Source organism: Gouania willdenowi, chromosome 11, assembly GCF_900634775.1.
Source record: "Gouania willdenowi chromosome 11, fGouWil2.1, whole genome shotgun sequence".
Lineage (NCBI taxonomy): Eukaryota > Metazoa > Chordata > Actinopteri > Blenniiformes > Gobiesocidae > Gouania > Gouania willdenowi.
Genome location: NC_041054.1, coordinates 1,568,939 through 1,596,144, shown reverse-complemented (window position 1 = coordinate 1,596,144; position 27,206 = coordinate 1,568,939). Strand labels below are relative to the sequence as shown.

The window sequence follows — 27,206 nt, the reverse complement described above, 5'->3', positions numbered from 1 at the left end:
AGGCAGGCAGAAGATTCCCCTCCAGGCTGGGCTTGGATTTGGGGATACATCCAGCAACCTGTTGCCTTGAAGACCCCCAAAACTTAATCCGGGAGACAGAGTGTTGCCCTGAAGGTTTGTCGTGGAGTAAACCACCTGGGTACGGGGTATAGGTACAGTCCTCGCTGCAGCTTTTCCCTCCTCATCCTCTAAACTGTCATTGCGCTTGTGGCTTTTCTGCTGCTCGGCCTCTTCAACCACAGTCTCTCGTTTCCTGCTCTTCTTTCCTTTGTGCTTACGCCTAAAACGGAGACGCTTCTTTGGGGCAACAGGGGAACCTCCGTCAAGCTCCCCGTCTCGAGGAGGCCTGACGCAGCCAATGGAGTTCCCCATGATGCCACAGCAAACTAAGGCGGTAATTGTGGAGCTAAACGGGTTTGAACAGTTACTTCTTGTCTAATGTAGAACATCCTGAGCCATCAACCTAGAGAATCCTGGAGGACAAGAGTGAATTACAGCTTTCTCACTTGGGTAGAGCAGGTTAGAGCAGGGTACCCTAGGGTAGGGTAGGTATGTGGAAGTGTCCCAGTTCAGGCACAGCAACAGTCGGCCATATTTACTTCTGGAAAAGTCTGAACAGTCTTTACCTGAATCTAAAAAACACTTGAGGTCAAAGCAGATCAATGCCAGCAGAGCCAGACGATGGAAGACGGAATGAGGCGATGTGTGATTTATCACCATCCCTCTGAAGATGGTGAGCCATTACCTGACGTGACGCAAACCGCTTGGATGATGAGTGAGGGTGGAACATAAACAGTAATATCCAGTCCAGTCCACGGCTCCTTAGCCCATTAGTGGCACGTGACGTGTACGAGTGTGTCGGCAAGGCGAGGATTACGACACTGGCGAGGAGTTAGTCTTACTTCAAGCCCTTTAGTGCGCCGCGTTGAAACGAGAAAACCTTGCCGAGCATTTGTTAGATTTCATTTGCTGTCATCCAGGAACTGTGTGTATTCTTAGACAGAGCATCTATCTTAGCTCATGCATTAGTGATGCTTCTCCTTCGCAGCGAGTGGATGAAAGCAAAGCTTCGCTCCATCACAGCTCTCCTGATAAAGGTAATCTTAATAAGGGTGTTATTGCTCGTAGTGACAGAACGTTTGCTGTTTCACTCCAGATTGGCTGCGAGTGACAGATTGTGCCGTCAGCCAATGCTCGCACAGCTTGTTAGATTCTCAATTAGAGCCTCTGTGTTTGTGTTTGTCATCCTCCCACGACTCTCACTGTGTCAGGGTCGAGCCCCCGACCTGCTGTCATCATCAGTCTTTGCCTCACAGAGTGGATACAAGTGTTCAATGATGATAGACACCTGTTGGACTCTTTAACCCTGGGGCAAGGATCCAGGAGTCAGAACTTGAAGAGTCTAATGCGGAAACTGGTGTAAAGATCCCCAGTGGAATAGGGTCGTCCACTCACCTGGAAACTGTCAGGTTCCTCTTGATAGGAAGGTGCTGCAGTGCGACGATGCAATAGACCTGACGGAATCAACAAGAGGTCAAGACTAGGATGTGGGCTTGTCCTGCTTCTTGCTTTAGCCTCCTCACAGCTGTGTAAAGGACTGGAGCTGAATTCTGAGGATGAGGAAGGAAGATGCTGCCGATATTTTTAAAGATCCAGACCTAAATTGAGCCTGGATGTATCTGGAGCAGAGCCAAAGGGATTCAGACTCCGGTGAAAGACATCAGAGCATGCACCGCTCTTAAAAACAAACACACCGAGGGAAGAGAAGGATCCGTAGCGTGGGGCGTCTCCAGCTTCAGTCCCAATGAGGAGCCACTGGAATGGATTTGATCCGATTGATACGGTGCAGGCAGGGAGTAAACAAGCAGCGTCGGTACGTGCGCCTGCAAGGCTGGGCGGTCCCCAATCAGCTGAGCGTGCGCCTGTGGTCGTGGGCCTACAGACGAGCAGAATCCATGAGCTACGGTGGGTGACAGCCGGTAGCCTCAATCCGTATCCACCGCTGAGCTTTTCCTCCGCTCCACAACACCAGCACGGAGAGAAAAGCTTTTATCTGCTGCTGCTTGACACACTCTCTCTCACCCCTCCCTCCTCCCTGCTCCTCCTCCTATCCGCTTCCTTCTTAGTCCCATCCCTCTCGCTCTCTCTCTCGCTCCCACTCTCTCATTTTCTCTCTCTCTCGGCTTATTGTAAGCTTTATACGTCAAAAACACACACACTTCACCCAAAAGCTCTCTGCAACGACACAAGCCGACCGCAACACACACAAAAAAACCAACAACCAGGAGGACGATCTAACCCATACAGGATATATTATATTTGCAGTTGGCAAACACTTCACTTCCACCTGTCCATCAGGTTTCAGGCTATAAATAACTCAATGTGAGAGAGGGAGAGGATTAAAGGTGATAAAATAAAACATTTAAAGGCTGAAACTTGATGGATTTGAAGGTAAAAGCCTTTCTAAGTGCATATATTTCAGGTTAAATAAGGACACTGCAGCAGATAATCAATACGTGCACAGTCACACGAGCATCGATTCATCAATACGAGGGTTTATGCATGAATCACCTGCAGAGAAGATCCCTGTAATCCATCGGATTCAGCAAAAAAAACGCCCAGTTCAGTTAGATTTTTATAACCTGTTTATAGTCAGGGCTTTGCTAAATCTACTGCTATGGTTACATGAAGATAAACACACCAAATATTATGAAATACGGAGAGCTTTATTTACCATAAAATGTTATACTGATTGACGTTCATTCTTCATTCAATAATAAAATATAAATATTGCAAATTCAATGTTGGACAATATTGATAACAGTACTAAAGCTAATATCAATCTCTAATATATATATAATATATATACATATTCTTTTGGCTTCTGCACTGACTTGAGTTTTCTCGATTTGAATCTATTGTGAAATATCAATACATTAACTATATTTTAATAATTACAATGTAATCTATGAAAACTTTTTATTTTATTCATTACATTTTTTCTCTGATTGTGTTTTTGTTGTCCTTTAGTGTATTCTTATGTAATGTTATTTGTTTTTTGAGTCATTGTGTATTTTTCTGTAATTTCATGTACTTTTGCATTAATTTTATGTGTTTATTTTGGCTGCCAGTTGCCCATTTCTTACATGAGTTCAAATAAAAACTCATTTGAAATCCAAACACTTGTCACTTGTCTAGACCGTTTTTTTTTAAATTTCTCAAAGAAATTCACAAAAACATCAGAAAGATGACAAACCCAGTTAAATTAATCGTTGGATAAATATTGGATCTGCTTTTCATCAAAGCTCATTAATCTGAGCGTCTAAAAAGCCTGAAACGCTGAAACACACACAGATAGCGTGTGATGTGCACCAACGCTGAACACATCACACAGACAGGAGTGATGTCATATTTACAGCCACAGACGACGGGAGGCCTTGAAGAAGCACAAGTCTGATAACGATGCATCTTTTCTCACTAATGGAAAGCACACACACACACACACGCACGCACGCACGCACACGCACGTAGAAAACACGTGAGGCAAAAAGAACCAAGGGTTTGTGTTGGTGTCGTTTTGTATATTTTTCAGTAATTTCGTGTATTTTAGATGTCATTTTGTTTTCAGATTGTGTGTATTTTTGTTGTTCTTTATATTTTTCTGTTTTAATGTATTTTTTACGTCATGGTTTATATTTTTCTGTTACTTTTGTAGACGTTTTGGGTTCATTTTAAGGCATTTTGTTGTTTTTTTTGTATATTTTATGTCACTTCATGTATTCTTGTTTTGTTTTCCTGTTGTTTTAGTCTATTATTTTGTCATTTAGTATATTTTTTCTGTTATTTTTGTAGTTGTCTTGGGTGTATTTTATGTATTTTTGTAGTCATTTTGTATATTTTTATGTGATTTTGTTTTTTTTGGTCTTTGTATAAATTTTTCAGTTATTTTAGTGCATTTCTGTAATCTTGTGTGTTTTTGAAGTAATTGATGTATTTTTGTTGTTGATTTGAATATTTTTCATTTTTTTTGTGTGTATTTTTGTTGTTTTTATATATTTTCCTGTTGAAGTGTATTTTTGCTGTCATTTTGTGTATTTTTTATGTTATTTTTGTAGTCAAATTGGCTGTCGTTAAAGGCATTTTATGTATGTTTGTATATTTTTCTGCAGATTGTGTTTTTTTCTGCGATATTTTCCTGTCGTTTTATAAATTTTCAGGTTATTTGTGTGCATTTCTCTAATCGACTTGTGTGTTTTTCTAGTCATTTGTGTACTTTTACTGTTTTGTGTATTTTTTACTGTTGCTTTTATGCATCTGATTTTGTTCTATTGTGTGAATACGTTTGGGGGGGTCACGTGTGCAAGTTGCCCATGTGTGGTCTATAGGAGTTGTATGTAAGTGGGTCTAATGTGTGTGAGCTACAGGTGATTTCTTTGTCTCCCATAATACAGGAAGTTTCCTGGAAGTGATCTTATTTCTTTGACCTCGGCTGACGTTCTGTTGGTCCTGATGAATTCTTACTCCTCGTCTGAGCCTTGTGACTGTTTCTATGAACAGATGAAAAGTTCCTCTGAGTGAGGAGTGAAGGAGACAAAGAACTTTATGTTCAGGTTTCCTCTCCTTTAATTATATTCCTTTTTTTCCCCATAGTAAGATGTTTAAAGTCACACGGTCCAAAGAAAACAGAACACAGTTGTTTATGGATAAATAAAGTAGCTTAAAGCATAACTAAAACAAACTTTACATCTATTCTGCAAATATATATATGGGTTTTTTTGTGCAATATGAGTAAATAAATATGACAAACACTTGAAATCAATATTGATTTAATGTGATCCCCTGCTTTAGATCTAATGTATTCATAAAATTCATGTATTAATGTTGAATAGTTTGACCATCAGCTCATCCATCACCAGCTGCACTGATTAAACATCAGCTCAGTGAGACTTTCTATAATTAACCAACATGATGAGTCACTCATTTGCACGTTAGGGTCACAAATACCTCGTCATCATCACAATCACTGTTAATAAAGGAATGTGTTTTGTAGTTGTCAGCTGTTTTTGGAGTCGTTTTGTGTATTTTTGTTTTTAGATTGTGAGCATTTTGTTGTTGTGTTATATATGTTCATGTTAGTGTCATTTTGTGGTTGTCTTAGGTGTATTTTGTGTACAGTAGTTTTCTGTCATTTTGTGTATTTTTGTTTTCAGAATATGCATATTTTTGTTGTTTTGTATAATTTTTCTGTTATTTTTGTAGTCTATAGTTAGCCAACATGCTGAGTCACTTATTTGCACGTTGGGGTCACTAATACCTGGATGATGATGATCATCTGTGAGACTCTGGAAAAAAATCCATCCAAAAAATGACAGAAAATACACAAAATAATTTATAAAATACACAAAACCATAAGGAAAATACAAAAAGTAAATTCAATTCAACTTTATTTATATAGCGCAAAATATAAACAATAAATAAATACACAAAATAATTTATAAAAAACACAAAACCTTTAAAAAAATACAAAAAACAACAACAAATACAGACAAAATAATTTATAAAATACACAAAACCATAAGGGAAATAAAAAAAACAAATACACACAAAATGATTTCATAAAAAAGAAAAGTGATAATATATGCAGATATTTGCAATAAAATGTAATATCAGTAAACATTGGTATTTGTTTCCCCCAATGACGGCTAATATATGAAATTCAATGTCGGAGAATATCAGATATCAGCATATATTAAATATTGTTTACTATTATCATTATTATTATTATTATTATTATTATTATTATTATTATTATTATTATGCCTAGTTTATAAACACAAAATAATAATGACAGAAAATCAGCAAATTATTATCTACTGAGTTACAAACTCAACTCACAACATTTTAAACTGATAAATCCACCTGATATCATAGCCCCACCCCTTTACTCTTTGATCCTGTTTAGCCAGCGCCGCTACATGCTAAGCTAACCCAAACATGTGGGAGTGGTGTTCTTCCCCAGTCTGAGAGAAGAAAAGAACATTTACATGTTTGTAGACTGAGAGAGAGAGAGAGAGAGAGAGAGAGAGAGAGTGCAAGTCCCACACAGAGATAAATGAGGTGAATGTGTGACGCTGCACAGACTGAGTTTCACTGCAGAGGAATCTAAACATCTGTCGTCATCCATGAACTCAGTGAACTCAGTCTGCTGCTGTTCTCTATACCTCCTCCTTCCCTCTATCATCACTCCATCCAGCTTCTATACCTCCTCCATCCCTTTATCCACTATCCATCCTTCATCACTCCTTCATCACTCCACCACTCCTTCATTCACCCCCCATCCATCACTCCTTCATTCCTCCATTATCCCTCATTCACCCCTCCTCCATCAACCCAGGACAACCTGTTCTGCTGAGTCATGGTCAAGAAAAAGTGTCACCACTGTCATGCACTGCCGTTTCCATGGCAACAGGCTGTGGTTCCCACAGCAGAGCACAGCCTAGTGGTGGGATGCAGTTACTACAGCCATAAGAGGCTCAGTCAGCTGCTTAGAGCCGAGTCTGTCACAGGAAATGACCTCACACAGAGCTTTAGAGGACAGCGTCCTGCAGAGGCCAGCCAAGAGAAGCACACACACACACACACACACACACACACACACACACACACACACACACACACACACACACACACACACACACACACACACACACACACACACACACACACACACACACACACACACACACACACACAGCTGTAACCTGTGTGCACGAGCGCTGAGAGAAACACCTGCTAAAATATGAAGCAAACACAACAACTGCTGATTGTGACCATCACAGAATCAGAAACAGCTGAAAGTCCAGCACTGACGACCATCAATCAAAAAGAAACGAAGTGAAACAGACCTGGAAGTGAAGGATGATGGTCCAGATAAGTCCTAACGTCAGCTTGGGGTTCCCGTCTGTGATGTCATCATTCCTGATGTTCACCAGTTTGACCTGAAAATCAAATCAACAGGACTGAGATCTCACACATTGAATAATACACAGAGGCTGGATGTCCTCAGTGAGACTTCCTGTTTATCACTAAACATTCCCTACACTGTGATAACACTGCATGTCTGCGTTATTAGATCTGCAGTAAGAAAAGGAAGTGAAGCACACAGGCCAGAGACGATGAGGAATATGAAATATAAAAGCTGTAGGATGTGAGCAGATCCTTGATTTTTATCTCCTTATACAACAACTGGATACAAAAGTAATTGCAGCCCATTCTTATAATATCCTCCATCAATGAAATCCATTTGGAATATTTTTTAGTTTAGTTTTAAAGTGATACAAACCTATCCCATGATCGTCCTACAGCAAAAGAATAAAACTTTGTCCCATTAAATGTGGGCCTCGCCACATAGAACAGACAACTCATTCCATACTGGGAGGAGACACAAAACATTTTTACCTTACATTCAACGATTCACAAAAATAAAGTCATTGTGGTTTGTAAATACAAAATTTTAATGACAAATTCATGTATTTTGTTTTGTAAATAAGAAAGTTTTTTTGTTTTTGTACAAAACACTTTTTTTACATTTAAAAACAAAGGAAAGGAAAAGACACGGGAAAAGGTGAAGAAAAATTATGATTAAAAAAATGTACCACATGAAAACTTTGAACTCATCAAAATAATCACAAATTCTTACAAAGTTAAATTTGTTCCAAAACCTCAGAAACACACAGAACATGTTCAACTCACGGCCAACGATTCACAAAAAACAAACTCATTGTGGTTTGCGAATACAATATATCATTGACAAATTAATGATTTTTTTTGCAAATAAGAAACGTACCTATTTGTGACAATTTTTCATATTTTTTTTAGAATTTTTTTTTTTTAGTACTTGAGTTTTAAAAGCTGTCAAGCGTCATTTTACACCTTGCAGATTTCCGAAATTTTAATAGCCAGCAATGACTTCAAATAAATAATTCCAGAAAGCAGAAATGACATGAGAAAAGGTCATCTCTAATTATGGGTCAGTTGTGTTTGTGTAGTGTCACGTTCATGCCATAAATGTCATTATTTTTAACTGAAAAAAAAGATAAACAAAAAAGGGGCCTGAGACGGGGCCTTGAGGAACACCCGATGTGAATGAAACTGGTGAAATAGTTCCTGTTTCCTTTGATGGAGTTAAACTATCACTCTTTATCACACAAAGATAAAGAAGAGTCGTACCTGTCTCTGTTTGAGGAAGTCCAGCGCTATCTGCACATTCTGCAGTCGGTGGAACCTCATCCGTCCTTTTTCTCTGGGCTGAAACACAACGAGCAGAACCAACAGTTACAGACGGTGTAAATGCTCTGTTCACACACACATATATACACACACACACACACCAAGGTGCAGTTCAGTTACAGTGACTTTAAAGGATCCTTCAGGGGTCACTGCTGCCTTCACACCAGCAGCCGTGCTAACACATGCTAACTGGAATCACGTCGTGCACGTGTAACAATCGACTGTTTCAGACCCAGGTTTATATTTAAAGAAAGAAACGATGCTGTTAATGACAGAAGGTGAAAAAACGGTGCTCGCGCGCTAATTTAAAGAATGTAAGGACAATGTTAATGAGAGGAAACGAAAAGAATAATAATAACAAATGTTTAAGAAAAAGAAAGCAACTGAAATCAATGAATGAATGAATAAACACGCAGGGAAACAACAAATATACTGATGAGGTGATATGGAAACAAAAAGAATGTGGAAAAGGAAAGAAAAGAAATGGAAAAAAGAAAGAAAATGAAATTAGGAAAAACAATTTAAAAGAAAAGCAAAGAGGAAAAAGATCAAACAAAATACAAATAAAATGAATAAATAAAAGGAAAAGAGGAAAGGCAAGAAAATAGGAATAAAAAAGGACTAGAGATGGGAATATTGTAATTAGAAAAAATTGTTTGGAATATTCAAAAAAAAAAAGTTAAATGTTGAGGAATATGTATTAAAAAAAGCTCTGGTGAAAAAGGAAATGAAAATTCAAAAAAAGAAAAGAAATAAAAGGAAAAGGTAAAGCATATTAAATTAAAAGTAAAAAAAACTAATAAAAACAAGTATAGAAATTTTAAAAAGTAAAGTAAAAAGGGAAAATAAATAGACAGAAATGTTGGATGGTATTTGGAATATTTAAGATAGAACATTGAAAATGTTGAGAAATATGGATTTAAAAAGACGCTCACACACACACACACACACACATTATTCCTGCACATAAGTAGAGTTTCAATCTGCTGAGAAAAATAATACGTTTAGTAGTGAAACCGTGCATGTGCACTACGCTAACGGTCAGTAGCATGGCACACTCATGCAGCTCCACTGAAGGTCAAAGGTCAGAGGGTGAGAGACGGCCGATAGTTGGAGGTGCACGTACTCCCTGAGCTCCTTCCTCCTCCCCATCCTCCTCTTCCAGCAGGATGAGAGGAGGAGGAGGAGCCCGACACGCCTTGATCTGTGCAGGGACGCTGCTCCTCCGTTGCTATGGTAACAGGAGGATGGAGATCAAAGGAAAGGAAAAGGAGACGGGTTGACCCATGGAGAAACAAAGTAAATTATTATGATATATGTTATTAAAATGTGATTTATTGACTTAAAACAAATAAAAAATAAAGTTATGTTGATGAATAACAGACTTTACAACACCTCAGTAAATGTTTACATGTGAAAGTGTTATACAAGAGGGTTAAAAATGTCGTTTTTCACCTTTAAATCAGTCATTCTCACCATTTATTGTCCTGTTCCGCCGTCATTATATTACTGGTGGTGTTACATTTTGTTTACATGTTATCATTATTATTAATAATAATAATAATAATAATAATAATAATAATAATAATATAAAGAATGCATTTTATTTGAATATAAGACACCATAAATAAAATACCAAGGTGAAACATTAACAGGCTTCTCTGAACTCTTCTACAGGTAAAGCAACAGTAAGTTTAGTATATTTAATTATTTCCCTTTACAGTAAAAATGCAATCAATATATTGTCTTGGTAAACATTAACAGATTTAAGAGATTTTTAAGTGTGCCTTAAAACTGTTTAATTTGACCTAGTTGGTAAAAAAAAAAACGTGAGTTTTCTAAATATTATCGTATTTTTCTGATGTGAAAAAAACTGTCAGACCTTCAGCTCACATTTAAACACTCCTCCAAGACAATAGGTGGCAGTAGTGAGCGTACACAAAGCTCTCCTGTGATGACTAATACTCCTACCTTTGGTTTTCCACATAGGTTAAAAACGTGAGCTTTTATTTTGAAGGCTATTTATGTTTTCAGTCAGTAATGTGGTGCTAAGGTCTCTGCATGACTCGTGGTTTTTCAGCTGTGATGGAGGTGGAGGTGAAATCCTTACCAGTGTGACCCCAGAGAGGACCTCCAGGAGGGAGATCAGGTTGTGTCCGTCCCTCAGGTCCTCGTACAGGTCTGTGATGTGTTTCCTCACCTAACACAGGACAGACAAACAATAATAAAACACATTAATATACAAACAATTTTAAAACATAGCTTTAAAAAAATGATCTCCTTTGTATTCACAAAAAAAAACAAAAAAAAACAGAAATTCTGGCAGTTTTTTTAAAGGTAAAATATCCACTAAAATATATCCAATAAAACTAAAGAAAATTGTAATTTGTCTATTATAAATAATTCAATAAATTACACTTTTATGTAATAATTTTTAAAACAAAATAGAAGTTTGAGTTACATTTTCACTTGTTTGTTTGTGTTTATACTAAGCATTAATTACGAATGTTTTCAGTGTAAAAAAAAACAACTTTGGTCAATAAGAGCATTTGTTTTGGCTCCAGTGAATTTGTTGATTGTAAAACAAAACAAAAACAAAACAAAACAGATAACTCGACACTTGAGCAGATATTCTTTGAATTACAGAAGAAATTTTATGGAAAATGTAGGCAGTTAATTGTTGTTGTCATTTCGTGTATTTTTGTCATCGTTTTGTGTATTTTTGTTGCCTTTTTGTGCATCTTTGTCGTCATTTTGTGTATATTTCTGACATTCTGTGCATTTTTGCACCCAGGTTTAGTTCTTTTTTGTCATTTTGTGTACTTTTGTCATCATTTTGTGTACTTTTGTTTAGTGTATTGTTCCGTACTTGTGTGTGTTTACTTTGGAGTCTTTTTGTTGATTTACTTTGAGGGCCATATTTGGCTCCTGTTCTGCCAGTTTCCATGTAATTTTTCAGTTGTTACATCACACAGAGGTTTTTAAGCCAAAGAGACAACGACAAATTAAATAAAGCTTTTTAGAAGCAGTTTTTTAATATATATTTATGTGAGCAGAAAAGTAGGAAGACTTTTAATCACATTAAATGGTTAAAAACATCTCAAAAGCCTTTAATAGTCACATCTCTGCCTGTAGAACCACTGAACACCACAGGGGGGCAGAGTGGTTCAAAACTAGACAAGCACTTTATTTACCCTTTAAGTAAAAGTTTTACAAAAGCATTAATTTTTACTTATTATTATTAAATCATGTTTGAAACAGTTTATGTCAAGTTTGATTGAGTTTTTTTAAACAACTAACAATAGCTTATTTTATCACTGACGTCACACACTTCCTCTGTGTGTGTGTGTGTGTGTGTGTGTGTGTGTGTGTGTGTGCGTGCGTTTCCCGCTCGTTGCTCATCACTGTCACATTCTCACTTCGTCAGTCTGACTCTGTGGTTAATTATAACATGACTGGAAAAGAAGGCGGGGCTTATGTGTCACATTCAACAGCAGAATAACACTTACATTGCATCATATAATCATAAATTCAATATTAAAGTCCATAAATATTGTTAGTTATACAAAATACACACCAATGTGACACTTTTTAAAATGTTAGTCTGTCAATCAGACTTTGAATGATAATAAACAACTGAAAAATATATATAAATATTAATCTAATTTATAATTTCTGTTAAAAAACTAACTTAAATTGTTATTTTATTGATGATTTATCAACGCTTTGTTTCAAAGTCATCTGTTACACTCCTTCAAAATAAAAGTACATTATTTTCCCTTGGTGAGCCACCAAAAGGAGGTTCACGGCCCATTTTTAGGCCACAAGCCATGAGTTCAGAGGCCTTTGATTAATACACCACACTGTTTGGTTAGTGGGAGTGATAACTGGGATAACTGGGACACGCCTCCACTTCCAGTGCGTTTACACCAGATATAGGCTACTGGCGGTCCAGGGGCCACATGTGGCCCTCGCTCTAATTTTGAGTGGCCCCTGAAGTAAATGCACAAGATGAGTTAAAAACACACTAAATTACAGAAATAGACACTAGACAACACCAAAAAATAAAAATAACAACAAAAAACCAAAACCAAATGAATTACAAATTAATTAAAAATGACAAAACAAACAAAAACACATGAAACGAATACACAAAAAATGTCTCCAGAATCACAAAATCACAACAAAAATACACAAATTGGCTCATAAGACAAAATAACAACAAACTAACAAAATAGAAGAAAATACGCTAAATGATTTTAAAAACGCATAAAACAACAGTAAAAACACACAAGACAACAACAGAAAGCGCAAAATGAGGAGAAATATTACATAAAACGACCACAAAGAAAAACTAAACAAAACATTAATTACACCAAAAACACAAGAAATGACAACACCAACGTATTGTTTTTCACTGTAATAAAGCTCAGATTGGTCGATAATGTGGACCTCAGATCAGAAAATCACACTTTTATGGCCCCGCTGTGATAAAAGTTAAATAAAGCCCATCTCTGGTTTATACACATTCACTCTTTGGTTTCCTTTGACATTAAACAAAGAGTTTGATTTAATCGCCCTCACACTGGGTTTGTCCTCACTTTAACCTGACAACGTGTGCACTGAGTGCCAACACGAAGCTTTGTTCATCCTGGCTGGTGCTGGTGTGTGTGTGTGTGTGTGTGCACAGTGTAAACACACACACACACACACACAGAGATGTGGGAACGCCCTGCACACCTGAGCAGTTTACACACACCTGACAGGACACAGTGAACAGGAAGCAGTGATGTCACTACGAGTCCTGTCTTTGTGTGTGAGACTGATGTTATTTTAGCTCTCGTGTGTGTGTGTGTGTGTGTGTGATTGGTGTGTGTGTGTGTGTGTGTGTGTGTGTGTGTGTGTGTGTGTGTGTGTGGTGTGTGTGTGTGTGTGTAAATCCCTGCTGACTTTGACTTTATTCACATATTTGTTCACAGTCTTTACTTTCCCTCTTTGTGATCCAACAGGAGCTGAAATCATTTTAAAACCTCTCACTGACACACTTCCCTTTAACTCCATGTCATTGTATGCATTTCTTTCAAAGTGTGTGAGCTTTTATTATGATGATAATAAAGAAAGTCAATGTGTAAATTAAACCCAGCATGTAACAATGTACAGCGTGCACGTTTAAAGGTGACCTCAGGGCCTCTTTCAAAGCTGTTGCAGTTAATTTTTTTTTCATCAACAAAGATTTGTTACACATTTGTTAATCTTCATTGGAATTTTTTTTATATATTGTATCATGAGCATTTTGGACCATGAGACCTATATCGTATCGTGTGTATTTAGCATCGTTAGCCCTATATCGTATTTAATAACGCATCGAGAGTACTTAGCATAGTCAGCCCTGTATCGCATTTAATATCGTATCGTGAGTATCTAGCATCGCTAGCCATATATCATATTTAATATCGTATCGTGAGTATCTAACATCGTTGGCCCTATATCGTATCTTGAGTATTTAGCACAGATAGCCCTATATCGCATTTAATATCGTATCGTGAGTATCTAGCATCGCTAGCCATATATCGTATTTAATATCGCATCCTGAGTACATATCATCGTTAGCCCTATATCGTATTTAATATCGTATCGTGAGTATCTAGCATCATTGGCCCTATATCGTATTTACTATTGTATCGTGAGTAGTTAGCACCGATAGCCCTATATCGTATTTAATATTGTATTGTGAGTATCTAGCATCGTTGGCCCTATATTGTATTTAATATTGTATCGTGAGTATTTAGCACCGATAGCCCTATATCGTATTTAATATCGTACCGTGAGTATCTAACATCGTTGGCCCTATATCGTATCTTGAGTATTTAGCACAGATAGCCCTATATCGCATTTAATATCGTATCGTGAGTATCTAGCATCGCTAGCCATATATCGTATTTAATATCGCATCCTGAGTACATATCATCGTTAGCCCTATATCGTATTTAATATCGTATCGTGAGTATCTAGCATCATTGGCCCTATATCGTATTTACTATTGTATCGTGAGTAGTTAGCACCGATAGCCCTATATCGTATTTAATATCGTATTGTGAGTATCTAGCATCGTTGGCCCTATATTGTATTTCATATCGTATCATGAGTATTTAGTATCGTGGGCCCTACATTGCATTTCATATCTTGAGTATTTTGCACCATGTGCAATATATCATATTTAATATATCGTGAGTATTTCGTATTGAGCGCTGTATCATATTTAATATATCGTGAGTATTTCGTATTGAGCGCTGTATCATATTTAATATATCGTGAGTATTTCGTATTGAGCGCTGTATCATATTTAATATCGTATCATGAGTTGACTATTTTGTTACACTACTAATGTCTGTGTTTTGTTTTTAAAACCATGGTTTTCCTTCTGTTTTCTGACTCTCGCTAACTTCACTTACTGTAATCATACATAATAAAGGATCAATGATGCATTCCTGGTTATTTCCAAACATGTAGTAAAATAATACTTTTAATCTCCTATAGAGTCGATGTTTCTGATCACTTCTCTCTGACCTCCATCAACGATCAACGCCATCGCTCTGCAGTGCTGACATATACAGTGTGTGTGTGTGTGTGAACAGTTGCTGCCAGAGTTATGGGGTCAGATCATGTGACACACACCCACACACGCGGTGCACAGAGCAGGTGTGTGTGTGTGTGAGCACAGATGTGAACACATTGCTGTTCCTCTCTGTGATTTATATCAGAGCTCCGTTAGTTTAAATGATGAAAGAATTCTGTTTGCTTTGATGTTCACAGACAGAAACAGAAGAGCTGCATTATTTATTATTCACGGTGATATCACATTACACTGCTGCTTTATCACACTGAGGTTAGTCTGTATCTAACGCCTCAGGTGTTGCATTGACGTTATATTTACAGGGTTTAAAAAGCCTCACACACTGCAGCATTAATCACCTGAAGCTCATTAAGTGTGGACGACAGGCTTTGGTCCCGATTTAATTCATTATTACGATACTTGGGAGCTGATTCTACATATACAGAATCTATATATATATATAGATTCTGATTCATTAGTATAATTTAGTTTCCTTATTTTATTTGTATAAAAAAAAGTTGAATTCTACACGACAGAAATAAGAAATATGAGTTATAGTTACAAAAAAATAATGCACATCATTTATTTCAACTGCACATGGACGTGCCCTGCACTACATGTAGTGAAAACGTGCACACATGGGAAAATAAATAAAATACTGGAAAATACATTTGGGGAAAAAAAATATTCTAGGGAGGAATATCAATTTTTAAATTAATTTATCATGAATTGATGTGTTTTCCTACCCTTGTTAAATATGTTTAAAACTACATAAACGATGGGAAATAGACCAAACTAATGAGGCTCGTTGGCTGTATTGATTCAGTTGGTGACCATTATACCTGGTGATGAGGTTAGTTGAGCGTTATTTATCCTCACCACGCAATATAACACGATCACCAGTCAAACTTTAACACAGACTCATTGGAACTCCGTTAGTTTTCCCCACGAGCGTATTTAGAGATGAAACCTGTGCTGGGATTAATTAGTGAGGATTCCTCCTGCATCCTCACTAATGTTATGCATTAACTCCTCCTTCACCGTTTGTCCAATTCTGCCAATAAAGCTATCAAAAAATTCAGAAAGTTCCACTTTTTGGCTTATTAAATTTATTCTCCCATTAATTTCTATTGGAAATTTCAGCTTTTTCAACTTCCAAGCCCTTCATCCCCAGGTTAACACTATTGCTAGGCTAATGCTAATGCTATCATAATGCCATTGTTAGGCTAATGTTAATGCAAGGCTAATGTTAATGCTAGGCTAATGTTAACACTAGGTTAATGCTAATGCTAATCTATGCTAAAGCTAGCTAATGCTAAGCTAATGCAGCACCTGCATCCTCACTTGCATTTTCTTCAGGAAATGCAAATAAAGTTTTGTATTATGACCAAAATTGTCAAAAAAATCAAAATGCAGATCAATAAATGTTTCTATTGATTGGTACAAACATTAAATAGGGATTTGTTGATGCGTACCTTTATCAGATGTTTGTTCACCCATTTGGTGAAGGTTTTCTTCTGCACTCTGTCTCGCTCATCTGGAGAGAGGGAGAGAGAGAGAGAGAGAATTGATTACATCATCATTCACTTTCAGCATATTTTAATCAGCCGGTTCAACTTTTTCACTCAGTTATTGGAGATCGTCAAACAACAGATACCAAAGGGTTACATTCCCCCAAAAATTGTAACTGAAGAAGTTGAAAGGAATATGAAACCCAACATAATATGTTAAAATAACCCCCAAAACAACAGCCAAATGTCAACAAAAGTAACACAAAAAGATTCCAAAAATACAAAAAATGACTAATTAAACACATAAAACGATAAAGACACACCAAACAACAACATAAATACACAGAAATTACTTAAACATTTAAAATCGACTCCAAGGGAACACAAAGTAACAAAAAAAATACACAAAATGAAAAAAAGATCACAAAAAAACTCCAAAAACACACAAAATGACCAAAAACTAACAGTAAAAGACAACCAACAGTGACAAAATACTTATTTCCTGTATTAATGCTCAGACTGATCAATATTCTAATGAATGTTGATCATGTGACCCTCAGATCAATCTCACATTTGTAGCTCCGCTGTGATAAAACTGTCTTTAATGTAAAACGTCTTTGGTTAATAATGTAAAAAGATGCTGAAGAACTCAGAACATAATAATGTAATAAATAATATATATATATTTGTAACGCGTTGTTATGTTTTGGTCTTAACATCTTGTTACATTATTGACCAGTTATTACATTTTCAGTCAATGTTAGATATCGGGCTGTAAGAAGCCATCTTACTACAGGTCTACACACGCCTTCACCTGAACAAGGAAGACTAATGAAAACGGGAGAACACCTTTACGCCTACGCTACCATGGAAACCATCAGATGCCATTCAGCTCATCCAACAGTTGGAATAATTACAAGAATGTAGAGTCTGAAACTCTTCTATGATGTTCTTTCATTATCAGCCAATAAACGAAGCTTTATCTACAAATGAGGAAGGTTTCACGTCTGTCTATGCACAATAAGGTCCCGTTAACTGATAAGAAGCTCCTTATCTACAAATATGACGTCTACTTCCTAACGGTAGGAACAACAATGAGAAGAAAAGTCCTTGTTTGGTTCCCGTCACTACAGCAGCTACTGAGCTGGAGGTTGAATCCTTCACAGGCCACAGGAGTGAGGCAGTGAGGACAGGAATAGAGTCTGACTGATTATCTCTTCCTTTTCCTCCTTAGTTCACATCACACTGAGAAAACACACACACACACAATAAATATCTAATGTTCTTCAGTAACACAGTAATCTGTGTCTAATATCAAAGGAATGTTTGACACTGAAGAGATAAAATGGCGTGTAAATGCTTCATATTGTCTAAAAACATGAATGTATATTCTGTATATATATTCTGGGTATATTCTGTGTCATATTGGAATTTCTGCTTCATTTTGTTAAGAAAAAATAATAATGCGAGTCGCGACCCTCGTTCTAAAATTTGTGAAGGCCCCCCCCCCCAAAGTCAACACACAAAATGACCACAAAATGACAAAACAATACACAATTAAACAACAAAAAGACAAGAACTGAGTCCAAAACTACAAAAGATGACTACAAATACACACAAAAATAGACAAATACACAGAATAAAAACACACAAAAAACAACACCAAATGACTCCAAAATACACACAAAACGACGACAAAAATTCACAAACCATGGAAGCCGAATACAAATATACACAAAATAAAAATAAAATATACATGGCAAAAATACAATGGTATTTGCATTTCCACTTTTCTGTTTCATCATCTTTCCCTGTTTACATGACTTTAATGCCTATTAAATGTCCTAAAATCATCCAAACATGATAAATATGGTTCATAGAGTCAACTACTGTTATTAATCTAACATTATATATGCTTCAGATTATTTACGTTAATGGGATAGTTACGCTAAAATCACACAAGATTACGTTATCCACACTGCTAACCTTTAGCCACACTGCTAACCTTTAGCCACACTGCTAACCTTTAGCCACCTGTTTAAGGAAGAATACAGTGGAAATGACAAATGTATAGTATGGTCCTAAAATCTTTAATTACTGCCAACCGATAATTAGATCTATATGATTGGAGGTTTAATGCTTCTGTCGCAACGTGTCACCAGGTAAACTAATCACCAGTTCAGCTAAAACAACATAAGCTAAACCTGTCTTTTCAGATTAGAAGACAAACATAATAATAATAATAATAATAATAATAATAATAATAATAATAATAATAATAATAATAATCTGAACCACTTGTTCATCAACAACACAGAATAACACGATCACTAGATGAACTGTAACACAAAGCGTGAGATGGACATATTGTTTTCCGGTAATTAAAAATAGCGCATAAATGTGTGATATTGTGATATTGTACCAAAACATTCATGTGAGGCATTCCAGTCACATTTTTGGGCCTGATTATAATTAAAGAGACATAGACAGAAAAAAGGGTCAGGTCATTATTTCAGTTTCGGAACATAAATGTAGTTTTTACGCAATCACATAAAGGCGGAGGCCTTAAAAGCATCATTACAAACACAATAAATACTACTTTTATTCAGAGTAATGGGAGCTAACTGATCTTTAAGGTTCACACGGATCTATTCAGCTGCAAATGTTAACATGACAGACAGAAATACACGTTTGTTCAGTGATGCTGAGGTGCTAGTGAAACAGACAGAGGAGGTTTTATGACTGGGAGTAAAACTAAAGTACTGTACGTGGCCGTGCCAACAGTGACTCAGTCATACACTCCCTGGTAACTACATGGTAGGAACGGACAGCATTCCAGCTCACAGCTGATCCTCTACTGATAAAAAAAACTCAGAAAGAAGAAAACAATAAAGCTTTGGGAAGTAATTTATGAAAATTATGAACATTTACTAACAAGGGTTTGTTATTTCTGAAAAAATTTACTTCACAACAATTAAATAGCATGTTAGCAGCAGCCTAGCATGGCGCTACAGCTAGCATGCTAGGCTGACCAGAACTTGAGATCTGTTCTGTAAAAACATTAAGTTTTACAGGAGATTAAGAACCATAAACGGGGGTAGATCAAAGTGAACTTTCTGAATAATTGTTGTCTGAATAAATGAAACCATAACATCTTAAACAAAAAAAAACTTGCTGGAATTATTACGCAGAAGTTAAGGAAACATCAAAGTGATCAGCATATGCCTCTGAAAAAGTCTGGCAGCTGAAATTCGAAACATTTCATGAGATCAAAGTACATTTCCTGAAGAACAGTTGACTGAATAAATAAAACCTTAAGAAACTATTCAAAAAGAAGACAAAAATAACTTGCTGGAATTATTACACAGAAGTCAGAGGAACATCAAAGCCATCAGCAGACGCCTCTGCAGAAGTCTGGCAGCTGAAATTATCAGCATTTCATGAGTAAATTTCCTTGTCTGGAATAAATTAAACCTTACCATATAATAAAAAAATAACTTGCTGGAATTATTACACGGAAGTCAAGGAAGAATCAAAGCAATCAGCAGACGCCTTTGAAGAAGACTGGCAGTTGACAGTCGAAACATGAAGAATTGCTGTTTGAATAAATTAAACCATAAAATATTATTGATTTTCACTCTTAACTTTATCAATCGCTGATTATTTAAACATTTCTTCACAAATAAATGTAGTTTTAGATAAATTGTTTAAGTTAAAAACAAGTAATAAAAGAGAATAAAAAAATGTCTCTCCAAGTATGTCAATGAGAGCCTCAGACGGAGTTAAAAGCTAAGCAAACAAAAGGTGAACAAACAAATGAATAGACTCCATATTTTCCCTCCATTCCATCAAAATGATTCACCTTCAACCAATCAGAGAGCAGCGCACTCCAGGTATGACTCCACCCACCGGCTGCTCATTGGTTTAGATGGTGCAGTTACGATGTGAGAGCATGAGAAGGAAGTATTCCTCAAATTCCAAAAATATTTATAGGGTTGCACTTTTCAACTCAGGGTGAACCTCAACGCGCGCACACACACACACACACACACACACACACACACACACACACACACACACACACACACACACACACACACACACACACACACACACACACACACACACACACACACACACACACACACACACACACACACACACACACACACACACACACACACACACACACACGTTTACATAGAGGGGAAAAACCACATATTTCAACACACTCTTACAAAATAGTTTCCGGTTTGCAATAATGCAACACGCCCTGGTTCTAAAACCTGCCGGTGTGGCTCAGCTCGTATCACCACCACCACACTGCGTTTGTCACACGTTTGAGTTCCTCACACACACACACACACATCATTGTTATAGTACCCACTCCAGTTTTTATTTCTGGACCAATAACCTCTTAATGTGTCAGTGTTACATTTAAACTGAAACCATGACGATGCACGTGTGAGTGACAGCCACAGGACGGCACGCGTGTTCACAGAGGAGCCCATTGTTTGGAAGCACACACCCCCTTTTTACACACACGCACACACAGGCGTCTGAGGGGTGACAGACACACACACACATTTATTCCTCTAGTCCACATGTGGGCCAAATTCGGCCCTTTGGAGCATTTATTACAGCCTGGAGGAGAAATATAAAAATGACAGAAAATATGAATCCTTGCTCACAGTTTTCCCAGTGCTTATATCACAATGATTGTAGTCATTTTTACAGTTAAACAGTTGAGAAAAACCTTACATTTTCCTCAAATTATGTTAAATAATTAAATTAAATAATGTTTCCCTTAATTTAAAGTCACTTATTGCTCTGATATTGTTGAAATTTACATATTTTGTATTTTATGTATGCGTAGAAGTGCAAACTATGGTACAATAATGTTGAAATGACTCATTTTCCAGTATAAAATCTGTGTCCCACTTGATATCAAATTGCTCCGTAATGAGTATGACACCTGGTAGGAGCTGTAGAAACATGCACAGTGAAGCACGTGATGTAAACACTGCTGGCATGTAAACACACACACACACACACACACACACACACACTGACCTGCACAGCACATGAGTGAGTACAGGTGAGCATTGAGGTGACACTCGTCCCTGTAGGCGGCCCACATGGCTCTGACGCGTTTAATCCCGTCTGTAAGTCAGTCCTGTGTCTGATGCTCCATGATGGGATAAATTTAGCAACAATGTGTCCTGGAGTGGAGCTGAAACCACCATCAGACTGTCTGTGTGTGGAGCATCAGCAGTTGCTGCTAGTGTTCTTCTTCTTCTTCTCTCCTGTTTCAGAGTGGTCGCTCTCACACCTACTGCTTCTCCTCGCCATGTCGGACAGTCTGCCACACACACACGCACACAATCGTCTCCGGCAGCAGTTGCTCTCACACACACACACACAGAGATAGACACACACGTGTGTGTCAACTCCAGCAGCAGCAGCTCCTCCCCTGAGCCCAAAGAGGGACCGCCTCCCCTCGCTTGCTCTTTACTCACTTGCCCACTGTTTGCTAGTCACAGCAGACAGTTTGTAGCTGACAATGACTCTGCAGAGCTCCACGACAGCCTCTCTACTCTGTACGTAAATAACAGCCTCGCCCTTTCAGATTTTTCTCCTCATTGTTTTTCTCTCTCTGTTACACTTGCTCAACGACTCTGCAGAGTTTTCTCCACGACGGCCTCTCCACTCTGTACGTACGTAACAGCGTTGTGTAAAAATGATGATTGAAGTTGCAGAAATCATCAGTTTCCTCCAATCTCTCTGTTACAATTGCTACTATTTCCAATCTAAGTGAACAGTTTGCAGCTGACGATGATTCTGCAGAGCTTGTTGCGTTCACTCATCTCCACGACGTCCTCTCTACTCCGTACGTAAGCAACAGTTTCTCCTGAACCCATAATCCACACATATATTTCTCTTTCAGTGGAGGAAGAACTATTTACTGTACAAAACTTGTCGTGTTCACTCTTCTCCACGACGTCCTCTACTCCATACGTTAGCAACAGTTTCTCCTTGAATTGTATTTTCTCATTGTAAAAATTATTATTAACTTTGCAGAAATCCACATCATCAGTTTTCTCCTCCTTGTTTCTTTTTCTCTCTTTATGTTACACTTGTTCACTCGCCCACTGTTACACAAGTCTAAGTGAACAGTTTGCAGCTGATGATGATTCTGCAGAGCTTGTTGCGTTTATCCTTCTCCACGAAGTCTTCTCTACTCTACAACAATCTCTCCTGCACCGATAATCCACAAATATATTTCTCTTTCAGTGTCAGAAGAATGATTCACTACAGAAATCCATTCAAAGCTCGTTGTGTTCATTCTTCTCCACGATGGCCTCTCTACTCTGTATGTGAGCAACAGTTTCTTCCTGCTTCCAAGATTAATATTTTAGTAGTTTGCCAAAAAAAATGATCCGTCTCAGTCAGTTTGGACGTCAGAGTGGACAGTTTGCAGCTGGTGACGACTCTACAGAGCTTCCCATGTTTATTCCTCTCTCCTCCCTACGTTGGTTTTTCAGAGTTTTTAAGAGTTTCCTTGTAATTTAATGATGAAGAAAAACAGCCTCTTCCTGCTGCCAAACATAATCCAGAAGTTTAATAAAGATCTCGTTGTCTTTATCCTTTTCCACGACTGCCTCTCCAGTCTGTGTCCAAGTACAAGCCTTTCCAGAAAATCTACAGAGCACAAATCCACATTTTCAGTTTCCTCCTCCTCCTCCTCCTCCTCCTCCTCCTCCTCCTCCTCGTCACTCTCTCTCACTTTCTCTCTCGCTCTGTATCACAGACAGTTTTCAGCTGACGATGACTCTGCAGAGTGTTTCACCTTCTCCATGAAAGCCTCTCTCCTCTGAACAGAAGTAACCTCCTCCGGCTGCTGTCAAACTCCATCCTGACAATATTTATTTCCACGACTTGTCCTCGGGGTGGCTGAGTGCATCTGTCCCCACGGCTTTAGGGCGGATCCTTTAGAGACGCTGTCCAGGTTTGGTCTAGATTAAAGGTGACGTAATGCACTCCAGACGCTTTGGCAGACCTTAAAATCCACTTGTTTTTTTAAACACACACGCTGCACATAGCACGATGCGACGAAGACTTTGTTTCTAGAATAAAGGACAAACTAGTAAAATAATAGTCCAGTAATAGTCCAGAAGGCAGGAAATGATGCAGATATGATAAGCAGTGGGACTGTAAGAGGTCTGTTGGATGTTATCTAATCTAAAACAGGAAGTCCTTCACCTCGTTAGTGTCTCAGTGTGTGTGTGTGTGTGTGTGTGTGTGTGTGTGTGTGAGCAATAGACTCGTTAGGGAAATGTCTGGTGAAGAGATCCTGATTTATGATGAGTTGGACGAGCACACATCACTGTCACTGTCCAACTTCTCTTCTCGTCAATTCCCAGAACAGCAACAATGACTCATCATGTCTGTCAAACACGACGAGAAGCAAACGATTCACCATAACCATCATCTTCCTCCTTCGTCACTGGGTTTCCCTCCATGTCTTCTCTCTTTCAACCAAAGGAGCGTCTCCACTAAAAATACCAGACGCAGCTTACGCCTCTAATACCGTCGCTCTGCTGATCCGTCTCGCTCTATTCCTCTCTGTTATCACCACTAATCTCTCTCTCCCTCTCATCGACGAAGTGTGAGACATGCTTCCCGTGTGCAGAGGAATGACACCATGATTTTATTCTCTAAATGTTAGACTTCTGGCTGCATTTCTTCCTAAAACACTACAAAAAAAACTTCCCATAGAAGAATAATGTGACATTTATAAACAGCTCAATGAGTGAAGACAAACAAACTAAAAACCCAGTCACACAGTGAGGTGAGGATGAAGTTAGTACAGTTGTTCTCAAACTGTTTTGTACCTCCTTTCTCTTATTTCTAAATCAAAGTGTCGGACTACAACATTCTGCTCAGAATACCATGAAAAAATACTATAGAGAATAGTGATGTAACAATTAATCGTAAGGCAGTTAAAAAATCGATTCATAGGTATCGCGATTCACATCGATACTGTGAAAATTGAATCGCAGTACTTTTTTAACTCTATCCAGAAGTGTTGTTGGCGGCGGGCGGAATCTGCTAATACTTTCTTTCTGGCCGCCTTCTACTCTTAAACATATTCATAAATGATTCCTTACCCTTTTAGCACCAAAACATATCTGTGATATTACGTGAATATCTGTAAAAGTCACGTTTTTCTATTAGCTCTGTCTGCTAGCATAGCTTCTCTTCTTCACTGCAAGATATCTGCATGCCAACCAACCACTGGGTTACCAGCGCCCTCTGCTGGTCCAAACAAAGATCTGACCTAAATACAGTGAAATGACTGTTTTTTTGGTTTTTTAAATCCAATTGTTAAGGCACAAAATACACTTTCAGTTGCACTTTTAAAAAGAAAAATAACTATTATGCAGTTTTGAATTGTTTACTATAGAACCATCTTCATTTGTATTATTCCTTTATTTATTTCATTCAAGATTTATTTTTAGTTAAATTGCATTGTTTTGAATAGTTTATCAAGGGATTATTTTGACAATGAAAAATAAAAGGAAAACAGTATAGTATTTTATAGTTTTTTTCCCCCAAAAAAATAAAGGAATATTTTCTACAGTCCCATTTTGTAAAATAAATCATGAGAGAATCGTATCGTGAACCCAGTATCGTGAATCGAATCGTGTCGGGAGTTGAGTGAATCGTGACATCCCTAATAGAGAATAATGATGAATGAACGAGTGATGACTAGGGGTGTGACATTTAAAAAAAAAAAAAAAAAAAAAGATTTCACAATATATCGCAATTTTTTAGGTGATGATTTTAAATTGACTTTTTTAAAATATATATATATAAATATATATATTTTTTCTCTGATATTTAATCAATATTTTTCTTAGTGTATTTTTCACATTTTTGTGGACATGTGTTTTCTACTGCTAACTACTGATCATGTTCACACCTCCACTCCAGTAGATGGCGCCATAGATATATAATAATATTAATACATAAGAAGTTTTAAAGCAAATAATTTTGACTCAAATTGTTCCCTGAATGATCAATATCTTCTGATGAACATATACAACAACTTGACTCTACGTTTAATTTTGACATTAAATGGGTAGAATATTGCAATATATCGTGATAATATTGTATCGTGACCCAAGTATCGTGATACGTATCATATTGCAACATTCTTGCCAATACTCACCCCTAGTGATGACACATTTTAAACAGTCAAATTGTAAACAAATAGAATGAAACAGTATTTAGTGCAACACTTTTTGATATCACAATGTATTGCATAATCTGTGTATAATATATATATATATATATATATATATATATATATATATATATATATATATATATATATATATATATATATATACTGTATATTGTCTTATATGTTGCAATTAAAAAAAGAAAATTTCAATATTTGGCGCTAGTGAATCAATAACATCCCGAGACGAAACCTCTTAATATATCGTCGTATTGATATTTTGGCACACCCCTAAAAATAATAATTAAAAATCAGTAAATATTATTTTTCATCAATTACTAGACATGTGGGGCAACCGTGGCTCAGTGGTAGAGTGGGCCGTCCAATAACCGAAGGGTTGGGGGTTTGACTCCTGCTCTATCCAAGTCATTGTCATTGTGTCCTTGGGCAAGGCACGTTATCCACATTGCCTTGTATGAATGGGTATGAATTGTACATGTTGGTGGTTGTCAGAGAGGACGTGGGTGCAAAATTGCAGCCATACTTCTGTCAGTCTGTCCCAGGGCAGCTGTGGCAACATTTTAGCTTACCACCACCGGTATGAATGAATAATTGTTTAAAAATAATAATAATAATAATAATAATAATAATGAATTTTATTTATAATGCACTTTACATTTCAAATAAAATCTCAAAGTGCTACATAATAAACAGGATAAAAATACAATACAATACAACAATAAAAGCAGGACAAGTTAAAATTAGCTATAAGCTTTTTTAAAAAGGAAGGTCTTTAGTCCTGTTTTATAAGCATCCACCGTCTGTGGAGACCTAAGGTGGTCAGGAAGGGCGTTCCACAGACGAGGAGAGGCAGCTTCGAAAGCCCTGTCCCCCATGGTCATGAGCCGTGAGCTGACGGTGCTGTTGGCCTGACCGGGTCCTGGTTGAGGTGTGTGGTGTGAGGAGGTCAGTGAGGTAGGTGGGGGCATCACCGTGCAGACAGTGGTGGGTGTGCAGGAGGACCTTGTACTCTATGCGGGCGGAGATGGGGAGCCAGTGGAGAGTGCGGAGTATGGGGGTGATGTGATCGTATTTCCGCACCCTCATCAGGACCCTGGCAGCGCTGTTTTGGACAAACTGGAGTTTTTGGATGTTCCTGCCAGGGATCCCGATGATTCACTAAAGCGCTTTGAGTTTCCTTGAAAAAAACGCTATACAAGTCCAATTATTATTATGAAATATTCACAAAAATACAGAAATTGACCAAAGAAAACAACCACAAACTCTTTGTTTTCTCTATTAATGCTCAGATTGTTTATTAAAACAATCTGAGTGATGAAACATTGGTTGATATTCTATCATCTAACCACTGAGCAGCACTGATGTCACAGTCAAACCAAAATAAACAGAGGGTTGTATCAGGGCCAACTCAAACATACGCTCACATGCAGGGTGGTGAGGTGGAAGAGAAGGGTTGGTCGCGTACGTAGGAGACATGATAACTGTGTAGGGAGAAGGATACTAAGGAGTTATGGGTCGGGAACCA

General features: G+C 37.5%; 1 protein-coding gene across 1 annotated transcript in view; it reads right to left on the bottom strand.

Annotated features, from left to right (window-relative positions):
* Window positions 1-27,206, bottom strand: part of macf1a (microtubule actin crosslinking factor 1a) — a 229,607-nt gene that overhangs the window by 129,614 nt on the left and 72,787 nt on the right. Inside the window, exons 3-6 of the mRNA XM_028461883.1 lie at window positions 16,378-16,439; window positions 10,400-10,489; window positions 8,230-8,307; window positions 6,906-6,998 (exon numbers count right to left, since the gene is read on the bottom strand). Of these exons, the coding sequence (XP_028317684.1) occupies window positions 6,906-6,998; window positions 8,230-8,307; window positions 10,400-10,489; window positions 16,378-16,439 (323 nt within the window). The remainder of the gene's footprint in view (window positions 1-6,905; window positions 6,999-8,229; window positions 8,308-10,399; window positions 10,490-16,377; window positions 16,440-27,206) is intronic.